The following is a 23,071-nucleotide window of genomic DNA, read 5'->3' on the forward strand; positions in this document are numbered from 1 at the left end:
CTAGGAAAATATGTATAGAAAAATAAGAATGAAGCAAGGATCAGAAGATAAATATAGAAATGGCAAAACATTTTATATACATTGGGTATACAGTATTGAAAGAAAGATGGAGATAAGTAGAATGACATAGCAGGAGATTAACAATATTAAGAGCTTGGTTTCTTAAAGAGAGTGCTGAAATGCAAAGTCATGAACTTATAATGACAGTGAATCAAGAGGATTTGGTAAAATATAAGGAATAACTTGTCTTCATTTCAAGATTATTCAAGTAGAGTGTAACCAAGAACATAAGAGGTAACAGTAAAGATTTAATTTTAGCTGGAGACTGCATTGGTTGTCTGCTCCAAGATCAAGATATCAGAGAATGAGGACAGTGAAATAATGAAATATGGCAAGAAATATAGAGTTGTAAAATTGAGTTAGCACTGCACTGAATCTAAATTACCAGTTAAAAGAGAAAGAAAGCAGGGGAAATGTCTTCAAATAAGTTGATGAAAGAGAGAAGTACGTAGAAAACAAATCAAGAATAAGATTGATCAAGTGAGGAAAAAAAAAAGAAAAGAGAAAAAAAAATCTCATCAATTTTGTATCAGTGTTTGTTGGAAATGAAATAGATATTTATTTCATGGTTTAAAAAAAAAATGCCTAAGGAAGACTTCATTTTCCAGTTTCAGGAAAAATGAAATCAAAACAATTTGTTAATTTATGCACGTCTTTTCACAGAACTTCAAGAGTGCCATATAGAAAAGAAAAGAAAAAAACTTAGTAGATAGAAACAAAATGCAGCAAGAGATAAATGTAAGCAAAATGACAAGAGTAAACATTTTGCGTAGGCAATTGTAAACAAAGAAAATGTTTGTACACGTTACTCAAAATAGAATAGAGAAAGAAAGAAAAATGTTAATTGAAGATATAAGTAAAACATGCATCTTAGTCGAGACCAATCCACTTTTGCTTCTAAAATACAGAATCTGTTATAATTTTATTTGAGAAACTTTTAAGTTAATTTTCCAGTCACCAACTAAATATGCTGATAAATAGTAAATTAAATGAAGGTGACTTCATGCAAACAATTACTCAAGCTGCTAGAGAAAGCAACCAAACCACCCTAAACTAACATGTTTTTAGTAAAGAATACATTGGATATTATAATTTTAGATACAGTGTATGTGAAAATAAGAGATGTGATGGCTGTGGCTGGAACACACTTGAACACAAGCCTATTCAATCAGTTCTGATAGGGATGAACATGTTTTGTTACCATATTTCTTTTGAAGTTCATTGTTTTCTTTAAATTCATTTTGGAAATAAGGGTACTAAAATAATTTTATTATTAAGCTGTTTGAATTTTAAAGGGAAGTTTAAAATTAGATCACTTTAAAACAGAGCCAGGAGAGTGTCAGGCAAGTTGGTATGAAAAGAGTTAACCTTTTAACATTTAAACCAGCCATATACACCCCAAGCACATTCAGTCTGCTTATGTCCAAACTGACCAGATCTGATTTCTCACACCTCCCCAACAACGTCCTTCAAAAACATATACAATCACATCATTGAAATCTCAAAGCCACAAGATAATGCATGATCAATTCAAAACAACATAAATAAATAAGTGTTGCATTTGACACAACCAATGCAAAAAAAAAAAAAAAACAGAAATCAGTGTTAACTGTTCAACACTCAAACTGGCCATATCTGGCCAAAAATATTCAAACAAGCCAGATCTAGCCTCTCACACCTATCCAACAATGCCATTCTAAAAACAAAACAATCACATCATTGAAATTTCAAAGCGATGAGATAAAGTATGATTAATTCAAAACAATGTGAATGAATAGGACAGAGGAAGCCACTCCAAATTCTTGATTATTTTCAAATTGAACTGAAGCTTAATGTATTTCATTAGAAACACACTCAAAAGAATTAAAGTACTATACTTTAAAGAACTGATACTAAATACAATATAGAAATAGAGAATAGAGTTTGCTTGACTAAAGAAATTAATGGAATTAAGTTTTCAGTCTTGTATCTAAGATGTTAAATAGCTGAAAGGATAAGGGGAAACCAACAAAGGTTAATAGCATGAGGTTATGATATTCAACAAATGCCAGCACTTGGCCCCTGTTGTTTAACCCTAGGAGAGAACTGAACTAGGAAACCTAAAATCAAAGGTATTCCAGCAGTGACAATCTGTTTTATTTTCCTTCAGATAATGTATTTTGGGCAACATTCTTCAATGTGTCCTTTCCTTTTTTGCAAAGCAGAAACTGATTTGAAGGTGATCTGGTTGTTGTTTTTTCTAGTAAGCTGAGGTATTGTACAAGAGGCTCCCTCTGGTGAGTATCAGGTGTATTTATGTATAATGTGCACTGTTTTTCCAAATGTTTATTTTTAACCTAAAAATTAAAGGTGGATAAAAAACTAAAAGCTATTTTTGCCTTTTATCAAAAGTCTAAAATGTACACAATTTATGTCCCATGAAATTACACAAAAAACATGAATACAATAGTTTAAAATGTTTTCTGCTTGAAAATTGTAAATGCTGTTTCAGCTTATTAAGATTTTGGCTACAAAAAAAAAAAAAAAAACTTTTTGAAGTTAGCACAGAGGGGAGAAAAAACCAAAAAATCAATATTTTGAAATATGCACTCCAAAACATATATAAATTTGTTTTTCAAGAAAGTAAATAAAAGTAAATGTGCATTCCCTTCAAATTACAAAAAACAGTTTAAAAAATAAAAAAAAATTTTGCAGGCTTGTTATTCATATTTTAAAGAGTAGACCTTCATTTTATATACAACCAGTAGAGCAACAAACAAGCAAACAGGTATGGAATCAAACTAACACTGCATAAAAAGTTGTGATTTGAATGAAAAGTGGTTGCTATTTCTAGCATGTCTAGCTAACATGCAGATGCCTCATTTATTGATTCTATGTATTACTGCACTTTGCAATATTACATGCATAGCCGTGTGGCTCATAAGTTTGCATTGAAACTATGTTGTTTCAAGTTCAGTCCCACTGAATGGCACCTTAGGCAAATGAATATATAGCTCTGCATTAACTAATGCCTTCAAGTGAATTTGAGAGACAGAAATTTAGGAAGTCTGTTGTATATGTATGAATGTGCACAGATGCTGACAGCCCATGTTTCATGAATACATCATTATCATCATTTAATGTCTGTTTCCCACGCTGGGATGGGTTGAACAGCCCGCTGGAAAACTGCCTGGGCCCCATTTTATCTATTTTCCTAACATTATAACCACTTTAGAGAGTGCACAGGGTGCTTTTAACAAGGCACTGGCATGAGCGCTTTTATGTGGTAGACACTGTCATTATGTTCAAGGAGTCACAGTGAAGGGGTCTACCTAACATTGAGTTTGGGTATTGTGAAGCAATCTTTATCTATTAAGTGTAAAGTTTTGCAGTTGAATATGTCATGTCATGTTGTACGTGTGTGTGAAGAGAGAGAGAGAGAGAGAGAGAGAGAGAGAGAGAGAGAGAGAGAGAGAGAGAGAGAGAGAGAGAGAGAGAGAGAGAGAGAGAGAGAGAGAGAGAGAGAATGTGGTTGGCTACCAATATCACCCATAGAGGTTAAGTTTTGTTATATTCTATGGTGGTGCTTCACTACAGAAAGGAGAAAGACAGGTAAGAAGCAGAGAATGGAGGAGAGAGAGAATGAAATTTGAGTAATTGGAAATGATCCATAATTAAAAACAACCTGTGATGATTGCAGAGAAATGAGTAACTAGTAAAAAATAGCATTTAAATGAGCAATACAATCATCCTGATATGTAAACTACACCATTAACAACAACTGCTAGGTAACACCACTAACCTGACAGAAAATAGCAAGCAAATCTCCCTCAGACTTCACCATACCATCTTACAAAGGAAGAATGAGTTGGATAATGTCCTGAATAAACTATCTGAATATGGCTGGGGCATCTCTGAGCAATCATATCTGACCTGAAGCTAAACAACAAAAAAAGCAACATCTCTACTACCACTAAGAGCTAATGAAGGAGCTTGTGAGCTGTTATTTAGTCTGTTGGAAATGGTAACCAAATCTCCTTAAAACTAAACACAATTGCTTAAAAAAATGGAATGATACATTGCATAATGTAGCCCTAGATACATTAAAAACAAAGTGGTCATAACAGGAAAGTAGCCCTTGAGTACAAGTCTGTTCAAATTGGGGTCAAGTAACAACAAACATCACCAACAGTAGGCACTTCCATTGATCAGATCAATTGGAACTCTTGCCATCATAACTGAGTAAGAGCCAGTAACTTCCATCCTGCTGTCTTAAATAAGGAAAGAACAAATTGTGTCTGGATTTCTGAAATAATAACTATCATTATTATACAGCAATATATTGGAACCAGAGTCATAATTACAATGTCTGGTGATTGTGCACATTGGCCTTGCCTGTTCTATGTCTAACACTTGTGGACATGCTTAAAAAAAAAAAAAACCCAGCAGTGTCTTTCAGAAATATTTTTTGCATGCTCAGAATTGCTGAAGCATGGAATAAACTACTGAATTAGCTGATAGCAGTTGAGACACTATATCTTTCAAAATTTCCCTGAAATTCACCAACAATACGCCTGATGAACCCCGTTCCCATCTTTTTTTGTTTTTTTTTTACAAAAAATTATTCCCTGTTCACTTCCTGTGCATATTCTATGTAAAGTTCATGTGGTTTTGGTTACTTTTCCTGATGAATTGTAGTGCACCTGAACACTGTATATAATAAATTCTTTATCATTTTATAATTGATATTTGGTAATCCTTTATATTTTATTTGTTTCAGTCATTAGACTGCAGCCATGTTGTGGCACCACCTTGAATAATTTTAGTTAAGTGAATCAACTCCAGTACTGCAGTACTTTTATTTTTTAGCCTGTTTTTTTCCCACTAAACTGCTAAGTTACAGGGACATAAACAAATCAACACCAGTTGTCAAGCGGTGGTGGAAGACAAACACAGAGATATGTACATATACATGATGGGCTTCTTTCAGCTTCCATCAACCAAATCTATTCACAAAGGTTTGGTTGACCCAAGGCTATAGAAAACACTATAGAAGACTGAACTTGGAGCCATGTGGTTTGGAAAGTTTTTGGTATTTCAAACTAAATCCTTTATTAAATTTGTGTAGGTAGATTGTTCTTATTCTGTTGTCCATATTAGAAGTATTCTCAGACAGGTTATTCTCCAATTGTTGCTGATGCTAACTTATTTTGCTTAAACCAGAATATTGTCTGCCTGATTGAGTGATTGAACTCACACCCATTAGCTAAACTATTACAATTAACACCTGACACTTAACAATTTCATTCACTGTCTTACAGCTCCAAAAGACAATTAGATATTGGAAATTAGGAGCTTTAGATCTAATTAGACTGGATAATGGCTGGGCACAGCCTACCTGGGGCTAAAAAACCACCACCAACATCAACAACTCTGGCTAACATCCCCCACTACAGCCACCACCTACTGCATCCTTGTTGTAACAAAAACACCTTGATGATAATTCTACCAGCCTACATTAACTGAATTTATTGATCAACTCTCAATTACATATATTCAGTCTAGCTAATAATAGTCAATTTTTTTCCTTGTTTATTTTACCATTACACAGTACATTTCCAAATACACACACATACAAAATACTTTTGCTACAGTTGTAAAATTAAACAACAGCAAACATTTACTGATGAAAGAACTCAATACTTTTAGTGAAGTCAAATTTATAACATATACTGTTTTCTTTTTTTGTCATTTGCATCTTATTCAACCAGTGTGCAGTTTATTTAAACAGACTGAATAAGTTGCAAGTAGCTAAAGGCTCAGTCAATCTGACATGTATAATACAAAGATATACACATACATACTATACTGATCTGGTGTGCGTGTGCACAAAGAAAAGCATTCCCCATAAGTTTTTAGTAGTTCACTGGCTCCTGCATCCTTTTCATTTTTTTAAAAGTATTTTTCTAGTTTATTTTTTAAATTCCATTCTCTACATTCATTATTTATCCACTCGTTCTCTCTCTCCCTAGATTCCTTATTTCTCTTGTTTTTTCTGAAGAAGGACTAATGCCTAGAATATTAATACACTTCAAAAGTATCAAATTAATGCCGTATTCATCACACTTTGTATTTTTTGCATTGTTATCTCTGTTTTTTAATGTATTTTGACTTTACACACATATACACACCATATTTTCCAGACGAGTTAACTTTTTCAGACCAAAATGTACAGCAAAAGAAGATAGGTCGACTTATGCACTTGTTTACACTATTTACTAAGTTGACCTGTAAGCTGAAAATACAATTTATCTATCTACCTATTATATCCTTATAGAGAAATGAATACACTGCAACAGTGCAATAACAACAATATTTTAAGAACCAGCAATCCAACAAGCTAACTCAAACTGTAAACTTAAAACTATCAACAACTACCTCACTTACTCAGACCACTACTATTTATATGTAGTGGTCCAGTCCATTCTCACCAAGGGGCATTGTACTCTTGCACAACTATCTATCATCATTTAATGTCTTATCTCTCTCTCTCTCTCTCAACACACACACACACACACATATTATCATCATCATTTAACATCCACTTCCAAGCTGACATGGGTTGGACAGTTTGACATAGAATTGGCTAACAGGGTGTTACCCTCTGTCCAACTGTCTGTTGTGGCATGGTTTCTATGGTTGGATGCCCTTCCTAATGCCAATCAATGTGCTGGGTGCTGTTTACATGCTGCTGTCATCTATCTACACACAGACCTATATACATGTGTATAGTATTACAAACTATATATTATATATTTATAAGACTTGTTTATTTGATGTGATTGTTCACATTGGTTCATTTTACGTCCTATAACTTAGTGGCTTGATGCACAGATTAACAAAATAATTAGGTAGGCAAGAATAAATTACAAGATCAATGTGATTGTGATGATATACTTTTATTTAGTGCCCCAGCATGGCCACTGTCAAATGACAAAAACCAGTAAAAGAATGCATGCATGTGCATGTACATACAATGAGTGTAAAACTTAAAAGTTTATTTATTCAGAGAGAGATAACTAGATGAAGAGATTCTTCACTATTTAAAAAGAAAGAGTTATTCTAAACAGCTCCAAAACATTAAATTTTGATTACACTACTACTACTACAAACAACTACAGCAACAACAACTGGTAACCATACAGGCAAAACTAATTAGATTGTCAAGATAACAGAATTTATCAAATAAATCATTACAACAATTTTATAATCTCTTAAATGCACTATCTACTGAGTCAATCAATGCACAGGGAAGTATAGCTTTGTTGTCAGTTTAGTGTATAAAAAGCTTGGGGATAAATGCTGGATCTCTTCATCGAACAAAATGTCCATGTAGTTAATGTACTGTACACCTAGTAATTCTGTTTTTGATATATTATGCTCCTCCACCAATATCAATGAGGTTCTGAAAACATAAGTTTGTGTTCTGTAAAGAGGGGTGACTTTTGGGACTTGAAGTAGAGTCTTTCAATATAGATACAAGATATCACTGATTTCTTTGGATTCTAGTTTTCTTTGTCATGTTTCCACTTAGTTGAAGACTTTTTGGAATGTCATGACATGCAACGCTTTGTCTTTTGGGGATGCTGAGTATTGGGTTTGGGAAAGTAGTGCTTTTATTAACACCATTGTCCAATCTGTTTATGCATACCAGTTGTTTTCTCCAAGCCAGAACAGAACAATTAGGCTATGATCAAAGATATTCAAGCTTTGAGAGAGAACTAGGCACTGTTTCTAGCAGACTGAACAGCCAGCTGTATATTGGGTTCCATGGTGACTCAATATTTATTAGGTTCTGATAGTGGTGGTCATGCTGTTTGTGCACCTCAATTTTACTATACATGCTGGTTTACATTACTCAGTCACCTTTTTAAACTGAAGAAAAAAAAATCTAAAATTAACAATATTTGGATTTTTTTATGAAAAAAAAAAAATTCTTCTGACAATATGAAGGAACACTTAGCATTTAATTGGCACCTGTTGCAGTCTACACTTCTGAAGTAATTTAAATGCTTCATTATTTTGAAAATTTACTTGAATGTATGATCACAGTGTAGTAGTTCTATTAGACATGAGATCTCAAAAGAATTTAAAAGAACCAGTTGTTGAATGTAATAACATGAGTGACACAGCAGTTTTATACAGAGAATTCATGGGAATGGAGTGACAGTTCATATATCTATATAAATGAAGTTTTAAATGCAACTGGGGTCTTTGAGAAGATATATTTACATTAACCGAACTGGTTTCTGAGAAGTGAGAAAGTTACTGTAGAGTCCCATATCCCTATATCTTTTACTGTTTTTGAAATAGTGGTAGCAGTTAAGTTAATGCAAATAAATCTTTTTTTTAAAGACTACGAGTGATTTTCATCTTCATTTCTCTGTATTTATGAGATGAGTGAAAAGATTCTATTTTTCTGTGTGTGTGTGTGTGTGAGAGAGAGAGAGATTACTAGTTGGCCACTGCCAAGTAAGTACTCAAAATGATAATACCCCAAGAATAAAATTAAATTATTTCACTACAAACAACAATGCGTTTCAATCTTGTGTAAAATTGAAGCCTATTGCAGTTTGTAACAAAATTTGGAGCTAAGGATTCCCATTCCTACATGGAGTTTTACAATTGTGTACAATCATTTTCATGCATATATCTGTCTCAAGTATCAGACAAGCACAAGCATGAAACTCAGAGTAGCAATGGAGTCGATGAATAATAATTAACTTTATATGTAGTGTAGTCTTTTTTTCTTTGCATTTGTGAACATTTATATATATGTAAAAATATTAAAACTGATATTAAATAATGAAACAACAAAAACACAAAAGTGTTCCTTATTGTTCAAGCGGACAAAGAAAAAGGAACTATGCATCTTTATGTAGGAACAGTACATTAACCAATATTGCTATAAAATTCTGAAAAATAGAGTTCTGAAGAATCAATATTAAGCTGTCAGAAATACTACAACAGATAACAACAGTAACAATAATAATAATAAAAAAAACAACAACAATACACAAGAGAGAAAAAGTGCACTAAGTGCACAACCTGATAGTCTTTTAGGGTCAGGTTTACATTGGAAACAGGTTTATTGATTAGATATTTTCAATTGAATTAATAATGGTAATAAAAGAAAAATATAATACTTGTAATGATTGGTAATGAGAGCAAGAGTGATGAGTTTTTAAGTTGATGACAAGGAGGATGGACATATATTAGATGAAATATTATGCAACAGATGAAGATTCAAAACTTCTCATTCAAAGAAACTGGATACCACCTGTATCTCCCCACCCTGCCTTCAATATATCCATTTGTGATCTAAAGAGAAAGAAAGTGAATAAAAAAAAAACTATCTTGACTATCTTTTAAATATTATATTTTTAGTAAGAGAACTCACTAAATATATTTTATTATCTTCAATTTGTTTCTGTCATTAGACTGCTGCCATGATGGGGTTATCATCATGAATGGGTTTTTGGTTGAATAAATTGACCTCAGTATTTTTTACCACCACCACCCGCCATGCACACACATAACAAGCTTCTTTCAATTTCCATCTACTAAATCCACTCACAAGGCTTTGGTTGGCCCAAGGCTATAGCAGAAAACACCTGTCCAAAGTGTCATGCAGTGGGACTGAACCCAGAACAATGTGGTTGGGGAGCAAACTTCTTATCACACAGCCACACCTCTGCCTATATAGAACTCTGAAGAAAATGTAAAAAGCAATGTATGAATGGAGACAATTCTATGAAAAACACGGCTAACTTATGACGAATTTCTAAGCTTCTATGCAGTAACTCAATCCGAAAAATAACAACTAAATACCTGTCAAAGAATGCTATATTGTGTTAAAGAAATTAAAAAAAGACCAATACTGTAAATAATGCGATCATATATGTACTATGCCTAAATAAAACATAACAAAACGGGATGGTCAAGGCTGGAATGAGTTTTTAAATGGAGTACAGCACGGTGCTAAGAACAATAATTAAAAATCTGGAGCGAAAGGAATGATTCTGGGGAACATTAATGACACTATCAAATGCATGGCTAGCATAAAGATCTTATACCAAGTAATGAAACCAGGTAAAATTCTTGGCATACTGCAAGGTTACTTCTTATTGATCACCACAACTGCCATAAGAATACAAAACTTCAAATCTGCAGTAAAATGTGAATGGGATGTGATGTTCATGTCAATTCGAAGAACATTAGATAAGTGGCATATGTGAAATGATGCAAAAGGGTTAGACACAAACTAGATCCTAAGTTGTAAGTGCATCTCTTCCAAACTTCTAGTATTTATTTTATGGATCTCAAAGGGATGAAAATCAAAGTCAATAGTGGTGGAATTTGAAAGAATATCAATGTACAAAGCTAAATACTGTTATGATCATTGCTCTACCATTTTTGCCACTCCACTGATCTTTCACTATAATCAACATATTGTCTCTTACATTACGACAAGACCAAAACTTTATAGTGATCAATTAAATTGAACCGAAATATCCCAACTGCATTACTGGTAATTATATTTATCATTTGAAGTGAAATGAAGTGATGTAAAAGGATGTAACTACATATCACAAACCCTGCAACATTTTCAATGCTCTACTGCCCTTTAGATATGAGTAAAATAAAGCAACAATGTGAGAGCATTGTATTGTTATTGCTTCAGGAATTAATATAAAATAACCTGAAAGAATTTACTCAAAGCAAAACATGGAATTTTATAAAATATATGAAATAAAAATATCAAGATTATTGCTTTTTTTGTGTTTTCTTTTTTGCTGAGCAAAAATAATGGTTGATTCTATGAAATATTCCATCTTTTAAATTATACTGTTGCTTCAAGTATTATTAATAACTAGCAGTAAGTCATAAACATAGGATAACGATTAATATTTGTATTGATTTCTTCTGGAAAATTTAGGCAGAGGAAAGATGTTATTGTTTAGCTGTGATGGAGCAGACCTATAACGAAAAATGCTCCTACCTTGACAATCTCACCAATTTTTTCATATATATCTAGGATTACATTATCCAATGTGGCCTTTATATTTACATATCCCATATAATAAAGCAAGATTTGAGGAAGTTCATCTTTCTTCCAAGTTGGACCACCATGAAGAGGATCATTTATCGCCTCAAAGAGAGCATGTATTAACACAGGTGGAAAATAAAAAAACAAGTGGGGAATAAATATCAATGCATTCTCCTTTTTTAAGAATGATTAAAAAATAAAAATGCTAGTTTACGTCCACTTATTCTATGATAATTTTCTTGCAAATGTTTAACTCTCTGTGTTGTTATTTTCTTTCTACCTGAGTAGTCAACAGGAAACAGAGCATTTAATTTATCTTGTTGAGGTAACTACTTGAAGACACAAGAAGAAACTGTTCTTTAGGGGAAAAGGTGATACAAAACAATGGCTATTCGAACTTATGCGTATGCCACCAGTATTTCAATAATTCTGTCTAAAAAAATCTCTTTAGTTTTGTTATTCAAGTGAACAGAAACAAAAAAATCAGAAAATACTTTCACCCGAAATACAAATATAAAAAATCAGAAAATAATGTCAATATTAAAAAACTACAATGACTATTTTACGTAAGAAATTGAAGAATTAGCTGCAAGGAAAATTCCTGGACCAAACAGATGTTTTGAAGTTACAGAACTGATATATCTCTCTCTATATAAACGGCAGTTTGTCTGTGCGTGTTTCTGTGTGTCTGTTTGCTTGTACCCTCATCCTCACCACGGCTTTCAACCGATTCTGATGAAACTTGACACACACATAGCCCAATATCATAATTCAAAACTAACGCAGCGAAAATTTTGATAAGTTCCCCCAGTTCTGAAAAAAATAGATAAATTCGACATGGGGTCGAGAATCAGGAACACAAACCACAAACTGTGTAGGGGACGCAACTCCACCTTTTTTAACTATCAAAAAAAATTTACCATAATTTTTTTCCTATTTTTTGGCTATAACTCTCTAAAAATGCTTTATAGTTATTTCCCTTACAAACCTGAGCAACGCCGGGCGATACTGCTAGTATATATATATATTTAAATCTCAACCAATAACTAAAAAAAACTATGCTGCTACAACAACTCTCCAAAGCACCAGACAAATTCCACAAGAACAAAAGACAAATTGTCAAAATGTGAAAAAAATCCTGAAATGAAAAAAGACTGGAAGAGACAACAAAAAAAAAAATACAACTGTTATGACGAGAGGTAAATTAAAGCTAAAAGAAAATTATAATAAAACTAATTTTTAAACTTACCCAATTGAGGTCTTTTCCTCTTCATTTTCTTCTTTTTCCATAATTTGGTTGGAGTATCTTCCCTTAACTTAGGTGGTTTGGGAGCAGTAGGCTGTTGTGTGTTAAAATGGCTATTAACGTGTCTTTCAAGACCATGATGTGATGGGAAACGCATATCGCAGCCATCAACAATGCATTTGAATGGCTTGTCGCCACTGTGACTGAGAATGTGCCGCTCAAGCCATGACATGGAGCAAGAGCGTTTCGCATACACCTTACAACCATCCCAAAAGCATACATATGTTTCACTACCTTCTTGACTCTCAACATGTTTCTCACGAATATGTGCCATAAGCAAGTCGGGGTCCAAGACGATATCACAGTTTTTCCATTTGCAATGTGTTACTGTTTCCTTGTTGCAGTTGTAGTCAAAGTTTTGTGAGTCTTTACATGATGATGATGATGACGATGATGATGAGATCAACGCACAGTTGACCGCATTGCTGACACTGGCTGTGCTACAGGACAGGATGGGTGTGTAAGGGCGGTCTATGAGAGGTGGCAGTAACCCTGAATGGGCAGTAGAACTAGACAACCCCACCTGACCTGCAGCAGTTTTGGTCCGCTCATTATTAAGAGCCAATCCGTCAAAAATGGAGTGTAATCCGTAAATTGATTGAGAGGCTGGTTCAGGAGATCCTTTGCTGTTGGCTTGCTTGGAAATACATGGGCTGTAGAATAGTAAACAGCACAAGTTAGAATTGCAAACAAATTATAAAGGTCATCTTACAAAATATTAATAATAATGATGGTTATCTAACAAAACCAAAACCTCAATAAAACATAAAATAAATTCAACAAAATCCTATTTTAATTATAAGGAAATATTTAAAAAGAAAATAAAAGAAATCTGAAAAAGTTCATGTATTTGACTGGAGATAGCAAAAATAATTTATTTCCAACTAGGTTAGTTATGAAAGAATATGAGCTTTAAATTGATATGGTTTTTAAAGATCAATGTATAGAATTTATCAGAACACCTGACCTAAGAGAGCAGTCTTGCAACTGCCTTGCAATTTACAAAAAGAAAAAAACCCCAAAAGATGCTTTTTAAAACTCTTTCAAGTTCTAACATTTACATTGACATCAAAAGGCCTGAAATGCTGAAAGTGATAAAAATTAATTAGATTCACATTTCATTTTAATACACATACCTTTCATATTCCCACTTTCTGTCCATTTTATTTTCTTAATGCTAGCTGTTACTTTAGGAGGTATATCTAGGAGATAGGCACTTGTAAGTGCTTAATGAGCTGACATAACATAGCAACCAAAAGAACTTTACAAGCAAAATGAACAACATGCAATACACTGTGTGGCTGTGACCTAATGCTGAAAATCGCAATGTGATTTATAAAATAAATGGATCTTAGAATTCCATCCATTCAATCAACTAAACTACGAAGCTCACTGGATTAGCATGTAAGTGGCTGAGTATTCCACAGACGTGTACCTTTGAATTTTAGTTACAATCTATCTGATGGGCTTCTATGAAGTTCCTGTTGCACCCTACCACCATACTGTTAATATCACAAAGTATAGATTAACCTGTGGCTACAGAAAATGACACTTGCCAAGGTACCACGCAGTGGGACCAAGCCCAAGACTTCAAGATAGCAACACAAAATTCTTAACCATACTGTGCCATATATATATATATGTGAGTGTGTGCATGCACAACCTCACATGTACAAAGATCTGTAAATCATAAAATGAAAAGAGAAAGAAAAAAGTTCTGAAAGAGAAAACATAACTTAGTCTTGCAAAGTTGTTTAGCCCCACATCAATTGTGACCCAGTTGACTGTCCTGTTCATGATTCAACCCATTTTTTATTTTATTTATGAAGCATATAATATCTGATGTGCACCTGCTTCTAAAGATTGTAGACCATTAAATGACGGAGCTTTGGTAACTAATCCTAGTGGCTACTATTCATAGCTTTGAGATACTGGTTATATGGTTGTTTATTTTTAGAATGACATTGTAAGGCAGGTGTGAGAAGTCAGGTCTGGCTGGATTGAACATAAAAGTGGTAGAATATTTGAGCCAATTTAAATGCATATATATTCCTCATTAGCCACAACAATAGTGTTATGCATTAAATTCTTTCACAAATATATAACCTTAAAAATACCTCCCTTGTTACAGCTGATTTCATAGCACTATCCAAATGCTCATAATCAGTCACAAAGCTAGTGTTTCTTTCATATAAACCTGACAGAGGAAACAAGATGAACAAGGACAATATCAATTTGAAGCTATTGAAATTTTAACTATTTTTGGAGGAGTTATCTGTTTCACTCCAGCTGCTTTGGGCTGCCACTGGTTCTTTTATTTAAAAAACTTCTAATACTAAAGTCTTCATATTGAAAACTTAAAACTTTTCATCATAATTTTGTATAAAAATATTTGTTAAGTTACATTCCAAAATCCCGAGTTAATGAGAAATTTTATTAAAACTAAAAATCTTGAATAATTTCAATACTAATTCAAACACATAACCACAATGTACCAGTGTATGTCATCAGAAATATTACCCTAAAAGTCTTCAGGATAGATAAGTGCATTTATAATTTTGTGATTATATTATATACATACATATATATATATATATATATATACATATGTGTGTGTGTATCTATACGAGAGAGAGAAAGGTTTGGTGGAACAAACAAAAGTAAAAGAATTCAATACATGCTTCTGTGTATACACACACAAGTCCTACAGGGGATGTACAGGTTATGTGTGAAAGAGTAGGGAACTTTAGATTTACATTGAAGGTCAAATGAAATTCAGTTGTGCTCATACAGTCCACAAGGGTTTTACTAAAAATTGAATGAAAAGGATGGACTGCAGGTTCAGTCTGCCAAGTATTTACTTCTGAAGTACTAAAATAGAAATGTAACTTCAAATCGAGAGAACAGAAATTTAAGAAAAAGAGAAACTGATTTAATTTGATTTGGATTGAATGCATCTCCAGTTTAGGGGAGGGGAAATGCTTTTCTTAAAGGCATTAAAAATCAGTTACTGACCAACCAAGACTGACATGTCTAAAGCAGATTACAGATACATGAATTTGGTGAAAATTCCATTCACCACTAAGCTGTATTGGGGAGGAGGACACTGACCATTAAGAATGATTTCCACCAGAAAATCTCAACTAATAATATGTAACCAATGTTGCTTAGTCCCAAGTTAGCTTTACAAAGGGATGGGTACTTTGGATATGAAGCCAATTATACAGTTATGTAAACAAATTTATAGTTACAGAGAATGAATATATAATGAAACAGAGATTCAGAGATGGCAGGAAGTACATACTACTAAAATGTCTATGCCTATCACACACATACAGTTAAAGAGAAAGTAAAGGAAAGTAAAAGGGGGAAAAAAGCAATATATATATATATATAATATATATATATATATATATATATATATATATATATATATAGGGAGAGCGAGAGAGGGGGTGGTGGCAGGAGGGAGAGAGATTACAGAAACCAAGTTTGTTTGTGGTGAGTGAGTTTATAAGTTAAGGTTATAATTACTGTTGAGTGAAATTTATGTTGAGCTTAATGCTTGTTAATATGGTAAACAAATTATACAACTACATCTAGTAAGGTGAAACAGTAATGACCGACCACTCTACGTTATTGCCAATTAGATTTTAATGCCTACACATTAATCAATGTGTTAGAGGGCATGCATGCACACACACACACACACACACACAACAGGATTTTTAATGTCATAAAATATACTGGAAAAAAATTTAGTGATGGGTGAAATGAGTAGAAAGAGAACAAATAAATATTTAAACTGACTTTTGTTACTTATTTGTTGTTGTTCATCATCATTATTATCAATATTATTATTATTATTATTATTATTAAGAAAGAAAATTGTTTTCTTATTACTATCAGTATCATATTGCAAATCTGATTTGCCTTCAAAACCAGCAAGGCTACTGAAGAAAGATGTAACATAACACTACATATGTCTGCTGTGATCTGCCCTTGTTGGAGCTGATTGGCAGGGATGATTTTAAAGTGTCATTTTTACATTGTGAAAACATACAAAAGCATACACACACACATGCAATTTTTCCATGTAAACACAGTGCTTATACAAGATTAAAAAGATGCTATGGAATTGACATTATCTTCAAATTACATTCAAAAAGATCATTACATTCAAAACTCATCTTATAAGGCATAGAAAATACAGATGGCAGACTGATGATAAAAAGAGAGAAAGAGAAAAAAAAGGAAAGCATTCCAAATTTTTCCTTCAGCCCCAAACTATGGAATTGCATGTAATTTTCTTTCTAGTGGTTAAATAGCTTAAGGAACTTGATGTTTTGTATTAAAATACTTCTCAAAAATCATTTAGCCTTTCTTCTTGGTAAGAGATTTCATCAAAATATAATAGTCATTTTCACATTTCTATATATTACTAAGAGTATACAGTTGAATATATGAACCTACATCTTATCAAGACTAAGATAAGGTTTTCTCTCTCTCATTCACACACACACACTTCATATCATCAAAGCATATTTCAAAACATTCCTTCCATTGTAGTTGTATTGTAATTATGGAAAACATTTCATAAATTACAACTGTTTCTTTCTAATTACATTAGCAGGTCAAACAACCATGTATAAATACCCTCAGCACAATAGCTTTTTAAAACAAGTTCAACAGATAAGCATGTCACCTTATACAGACAGGAAGCTTCTATTTGGTTGCTTAACCTATTAGAAATAGCAGTCAAATTTCCCTCAAATTAAACCTGATATTAATCAAAGAAAGATTTGTTCTACAGAAAGATGGGGATGTCCAAGGCTAACCCATTCATCAACTGGTAGCTTATCTAGAGCAATTTAGTCCCTTATCTGTTAGGGGAAAAAATAGTGCAAAAGCAAGAGACTCGGGATAAAAATATAAAGTAGAAGTTGGAGAAGGCTGCATTGACATTAGCTGTCATTTGACAAGGCTACATATACAAAATAGTTTTATACCATTAGACTTATTTTATAAAATATTGGCATGACTTTATGGCTAAGAAGCTCACTTTGCAACCATATGGTTTCAGGATCAAACAGCACCATTGGCAAGTGTCTTCTATTATAACCATGGACTGATGAATGTCTTGTGAGTGAATATGGTAGATGGAAACTTTGTGGAAACACATCATATATATATATATATATATATATATGTTTGTGTGTGCTCACTCACCCACTGCCTGACAACTAGTATTAGTTTTTCTTTTCTTTTTGTAGTTTCAGCTCATCATAATTTTTAAAAACTTATTTAGTTGAAAATTTCTTTTGGGTTTCTATGTTTTTTAACACAAATGTAATTACAAGTGTAGGTGAAGGAAAACTACAATAAATATAGATAAATATATACTGTTCCTCACACATACTTCCAGGAAAATCACACATTCCTCCTCCTTTGGTATTAAGATAGTAAATCCAAATTATCAGTGAAAGCATCGGTATTACAGCACACATAGTTTCATGTATCCTTAGGTAGACAGCAAGTTACACAACATGATTCATGTAATGCACTTTTGGTGTAACATGTCTTCCAAATTACATTTGACTGATGTCATCAACTATAGCAATCTCAACCAGTCTAGGAAGAGGGTTTGTAAAGGTTATGAACAATGCCCCAACTCCCCCCTTCACCTCATATTTTTTTTTAATGTATTCAATTCTGATAGTAAATTTTAAGGATGTACCTCTCTTTGATAGTTAACTCCATTAAGCATATGGTATTCACATAAATGCTTAACTATGAAAGAAAATACTTTGAAACTTTAGAAAACAAAAGCACAGCTGATAACAAATAAAAAAAAAATTTTTTTTTAATATTGAAGAAAAAGAAAAAGTTTTATACTGATGTTGATCCAAGACTTCTAAGAATACAAATCTCTTTGAAAAACAGTTTTCATTGTTTTGTCTTTACAAAAGAATGTGTAGTAATAAATAAACAGAAAAAAATTTATTAATTAGAACAAGAATAAGTAAGAATTGATGAAAAAATATTCATCTTCAGAGTTATGATTAAAAAAACAACAAAATGTGATGAAGTTTTAAGAAAATCTAAAAATAAAATATTATTGGTCAGCTTCAGTTTATAATAAATAAAAAGCCTAAAATGTGTTAAAATGAATAGAAATTGTGTTTCTTTTTTTATTTTTGAATTTTCTCTTTCTACAGTTTTATTAATGAAGAAATTTCTATTTCTACCATAAATGAAATGTTAAGGGAGGAAAGTCGGGGGAAAAAGGGGTGGTGGCAAAACATAAAAACAAATGTGATAGAGAAATATGACAAGCATGAATCATTGCATTACAAGTTGTTTTTAGTTAGTAGAAGTGATTGGTAAACAATAATTCCAAATATAAAATTCTCTCAGTGTGTGGTGTGAGAGAGAGAGAGAGATAGTATGACAATAAGAGATGTGTCACTATTATGATGAATGGCAATGGATTGACAGAACCATTAGAGTATCAGATAAAATATGTTGTAGCTCTCTATGTTCTAAGTTCAATCATTCTAAAGTTGATCAAATCAAGTACCACTCAAATACTGGAGTTGATTAATCACCCCCCTCTCCACTCTCACTCAACAATAAATGAATAATTCCAGATATGTGCCTGTCTTTTATTTATTTCAGTCATTAGACTGCAGCCATGCTGGGGCCCTGCCTTGAAGAATTTTTAGTTGAATGAATCAACCCTAGGACTTATTTTCAAGAAATTACTATTAGGATGAGGGCAGGAAAGACAAAGGTTGGCAGAATCAGTAGAATGTCAGATAAACTGCCTTGTGGTATTTATTTAGTCATGGCCCTTTACATTCAGTGTTCAAATTCTGGTAAAGTCAGGAAAGTAAAATATCAGTTAAGTACTGAAGATAATACATAATCACCCACTTGTTCAAATTCGTGGTCTTGTGCCAATGTTCAAAGCCATTATTATGAAGGACAGAAAACTGAGATGATTTGATGCAACCAAGCTAGCATGATGAATATAGGAATGAGAGAGAGAGGCACAAAAATGTCAGCAGTTCAAATTTTTTTCTTTTTCTCATTTTGGATTGTGTTTGAGTGTAGCACAGACCAATATATTTGTGAGTCTTATAAAAATGTATCACATCAACATCTGTTTTCTATGCTGACATGGGTTGGATGGCTTGACAGAAACTGGCAAGACCAGGGGTGCATACCAGATTCCATAGTCTGTTTTGGTTTGATTTCTACAGCTGGATGCTTTTCATGTGACACCATCACCAGGACTTAAGGTATAATGTATAAAAAATATTTCTTTTTATACAGAAGGTATAAAAGAAATATTTTTTTCCCAATCAGTAACATAAAGCAGGCATGGGCAACATTTTGTTTTTCTCAAGAGGTGTGCCACATGAGTTCTGGTTCATCAGGTAGGCCACACTCTAACACCATTCAAGAATATTTTTTTTTATTAGGTATGCCATTTGAAAAGTGCTGCAGGCTACAGTTTGTTCATGATATAAAGTCCAAAAACTTCACAAGTTCACTTGTCCTGGCCTCTACCCGCTATGCTTATAATATAAATGTCCAAGAAATTTCAATTGATTAACCCTTTCATTACTGTATTTATTTTGAGATTCTCTGTTTTTCTCTCAATTATTTTAAATATAACAAAGAATTTAGTAAAATAACTTGGTTATCATTAAGCTAGTGTTAGGAACATTAATTGTGACTAAGGTTTGGTGAAAGATTTTAATTCAAAGCTTATGAAAACAAGACATTTGTACTCAGAGCCAGGGCCGGTTTCAGCCGGGTTAGTAACGAAAGAGTTAAAGCCACAAAATATCAAATATCAAATATTTTTTTAAAAAATTTTTAAGCAAAGATGTAAGAGCCCAGAAAGGTTCAATTCCAGTGATTTCCCACACTGAAATGAGTTCACAGATTTGTAAAGAAATGGGTAGTAGACTATTAAACCATTTGGTACTATATTTCTATTGAAATTCATTGCCTTTGGTTCAATAGATTTTGAAAATAACAAAAAAATTTAGTAAAATAATTTCGTCATTGTGAAGTTGGTGTTCGGAACATAAATTAACATGAAATTTTAATGGTAAGGTTTTATACGTATCACTTTAAAAACAGAGGGGACTGTCTAAGGTGGCTTGGTATCAAAAGCTATTGCACATTACTGGACCACTGACAGATTGGAAGGCAAATCAAACTCCAGTACTAAGATTAGAACTCAAAACATAGGACAGCAGTAAATTCCATAAAGTAGTTAAATTTAATGAAATGCTCACAGTAGATTTGAATCCAAGCCCTGTAAGCTAGTAATCCTACATACTCTTGAGATAATATAATGAAATGTAACTTTCACAAATACATATATTATGCACGAAGAAGAGAAGTTATTGAACATACTCCCCTTTGTCATTGAGGTGAATGTTTACATAGGTTACCATTTAAATATATTACAATTGTAAACATGTTAAGTTAATGGTCTGCACAAATGTTTGATTACCACTTATTTTGCAGACAATAACTTTCTTTTGTGTACTAAAGGTAGGTTGATATTTGCACTAGAAATACTATTCACTTTCAAACAAAATGACTGGGAAGACTGGATATACTTACAATGTGGGGTACTTAATTTAGTTGTGATGAAAGTATTAGAGAGAGAGATAAGTTAAAGAGTAAGGGTGGGGATCATTAGAAGACTGGGTTTAAGAGAAACAGAATTGAGAATTAATTGAATAAACAATAAGATGAAATGAAATGTAAACAGTTAAAATAATATTGCTGTCAAAAACCAGATGCAATGATGGCAAATTTCATCATTACTATCATCATAATATTCTAATGGAAAATAATACTGACCACAGTAGGATTTGATCTCAGAACAAGGAAGGAGAGAAGTAGATACAGTAAAGTAATTATTGCAGTGTTACATTGCTTCAACCATCTCCAAAGTTTTGTCATGTGACATCAGTAAAAACGGGAAATAAAAGTGCATTATTATATTGTATAGGAAATAAAAGTGCATCATATTTTGAAGCATGATTAACTGTTCAAATTAGTGGACAATATACTCTTAAAATCTTTTTCATGAAAGACAATATCTATGTTTTAATTAATTGTGAAAAATAATTAAATTGAGTGGGCTTTAGTAAAATAATTAGTAAATTAATTTTTCCATCATTAAGCTGGTGTTTAGAACATAACTTAATAAAATATGCCTAGCAGCACATAACCAGATATAGATTCAGAGAGAGTTAGTATGCAAGCAACCCCTTTGAAAAAATTGAAGAAATATCTAGCTACAGCTACTTAAAAAGAAAAAAAAAAAAAAAAAAAGAAAACAGCACAAATTGAGACAGATAATTTCCTGTCTTATTAGAAAAAAAACAACAAAAAAACAAAAAAAAAAAATTGGCAAAACTAAAGGAGAAATAATTTCTTTTGCATATTTTCTAAACCCAAACACTATGAGTGTGACATTAAGGTGCTGATTGACTGACTTTTGATGGGTGTTTCTATCTACAATTAAAATAATCTCAGTTGATAAGTTTTTCAACTTACAATGTAGCATGTGTGAACCTGCAGCATTTGTTTTTGTGAAGTATTCCTCAATCATACTGTTACTATTGAACAAAAGCAAAAAATTTGCTTGCTTTAGTTTTGGCTGAGTGATGTAAAATACGCCCAGTTTTACAGCTGAGTGATTAGTAGGGAGATCATCTAATTTTAATGAATAATAACTACACAGCATCAAGACAGTAGTTTGACCAACTATAAATATCCTCAAATCACATTCTACCACTCAGAAAAAAGACGGGCACACTGGCCAATGCAATCCTAAACGTGCAAAAAGACTGAATAATCATGATTGGAACAACTATGATTTAAAGTGCAGCTCACTCATAAGTTGATCAGGAGTTACACCACAATAACTTAAAAACTGTTTTAATGACAAAAAGAGTGACTAATCTGATGAAAAAAAATCTTCATTTATGCATCAGCCTCCGACCTATTTTCTCACTGATATCTTATACTGATATATTGGTAAAGAGAACATTCATACACATGTTTCTACAGTCTTACATATCATCTATTCACAAGGTACTGATCTACTAACGATATCATTGAAGATACTTGCATAAAGTAAAGGACAATGGAACCAATCCTAGCACCATGTGAATGCAAAATAAATTCCTTAAGCACCTTCACCACACCAGTACCCATGTTCCTTGACAGAAACCTGCCTGCTTCATATTTAAAACCTTCCATGAATTTCATGAAATAATCTGTTTTTGGTTAGGTTTTAAAAACTAGATAGAAATAAATGCAATAAAAAAGAATTATTTTATTGAATTCTTGATTATTTTCAAAGTAGAAACAAAGGCAGTGTAATTTCATTAAAAATACAGTCACAAAAGGTTTGTTGTTGACAATGTTTACACATAGAATGAACCCTTGGTGACCCTGATAATTTCAAGATAAATGAAAGCAATTTATAATGCTGATTTGTTCCAGGCTTGTCAAAGCATTTGAGCATATTTTCTGCAAGTTAACAAAATGTTTGACATATGTATCTCTGATAC

General features: G+C 32.6%; 1 protein-coding gene across 3 annotated transcripts in view; it reads right to left on the reverse strand.

Moving 5' to 3' along the window:
• LOC115211137 (zinc finger protein aebp2) overlaps positions 1 to 23,071 on the reverse strand; it is a 185,229-nt gene that overhangs the window by 39,154 nt on the left and 123,004 nt on the right. For all 3 annotated transcript variants that reach the window (XM_036502260.1, XM_029780084.2, XM_029780083.2), the window contains exon 4: positions 12,399 to 13,108. In XM_036502260.1, coding sequence (XP_036358153.1) covers positions 12,399 to 13,108 — 710 coding nt within the window. The remainder of the gene's footprint in view (positions 1 to 12,398; positions 13,109 to 23,071) is intronic.

This window comes from Octopus sinensis, linkage group LG4, assembly GCF_006345805.1.
Source record: "Octopus sinensis linkage group LG4, ASM634580v1, whole genome shotgun sequence".
Lineage (NCBI taxonomy): Eukaryota > Metazoa > Mollusca > Cephalopoda > Octopoda > Octopodidae > Octopus > Octopus sinensis.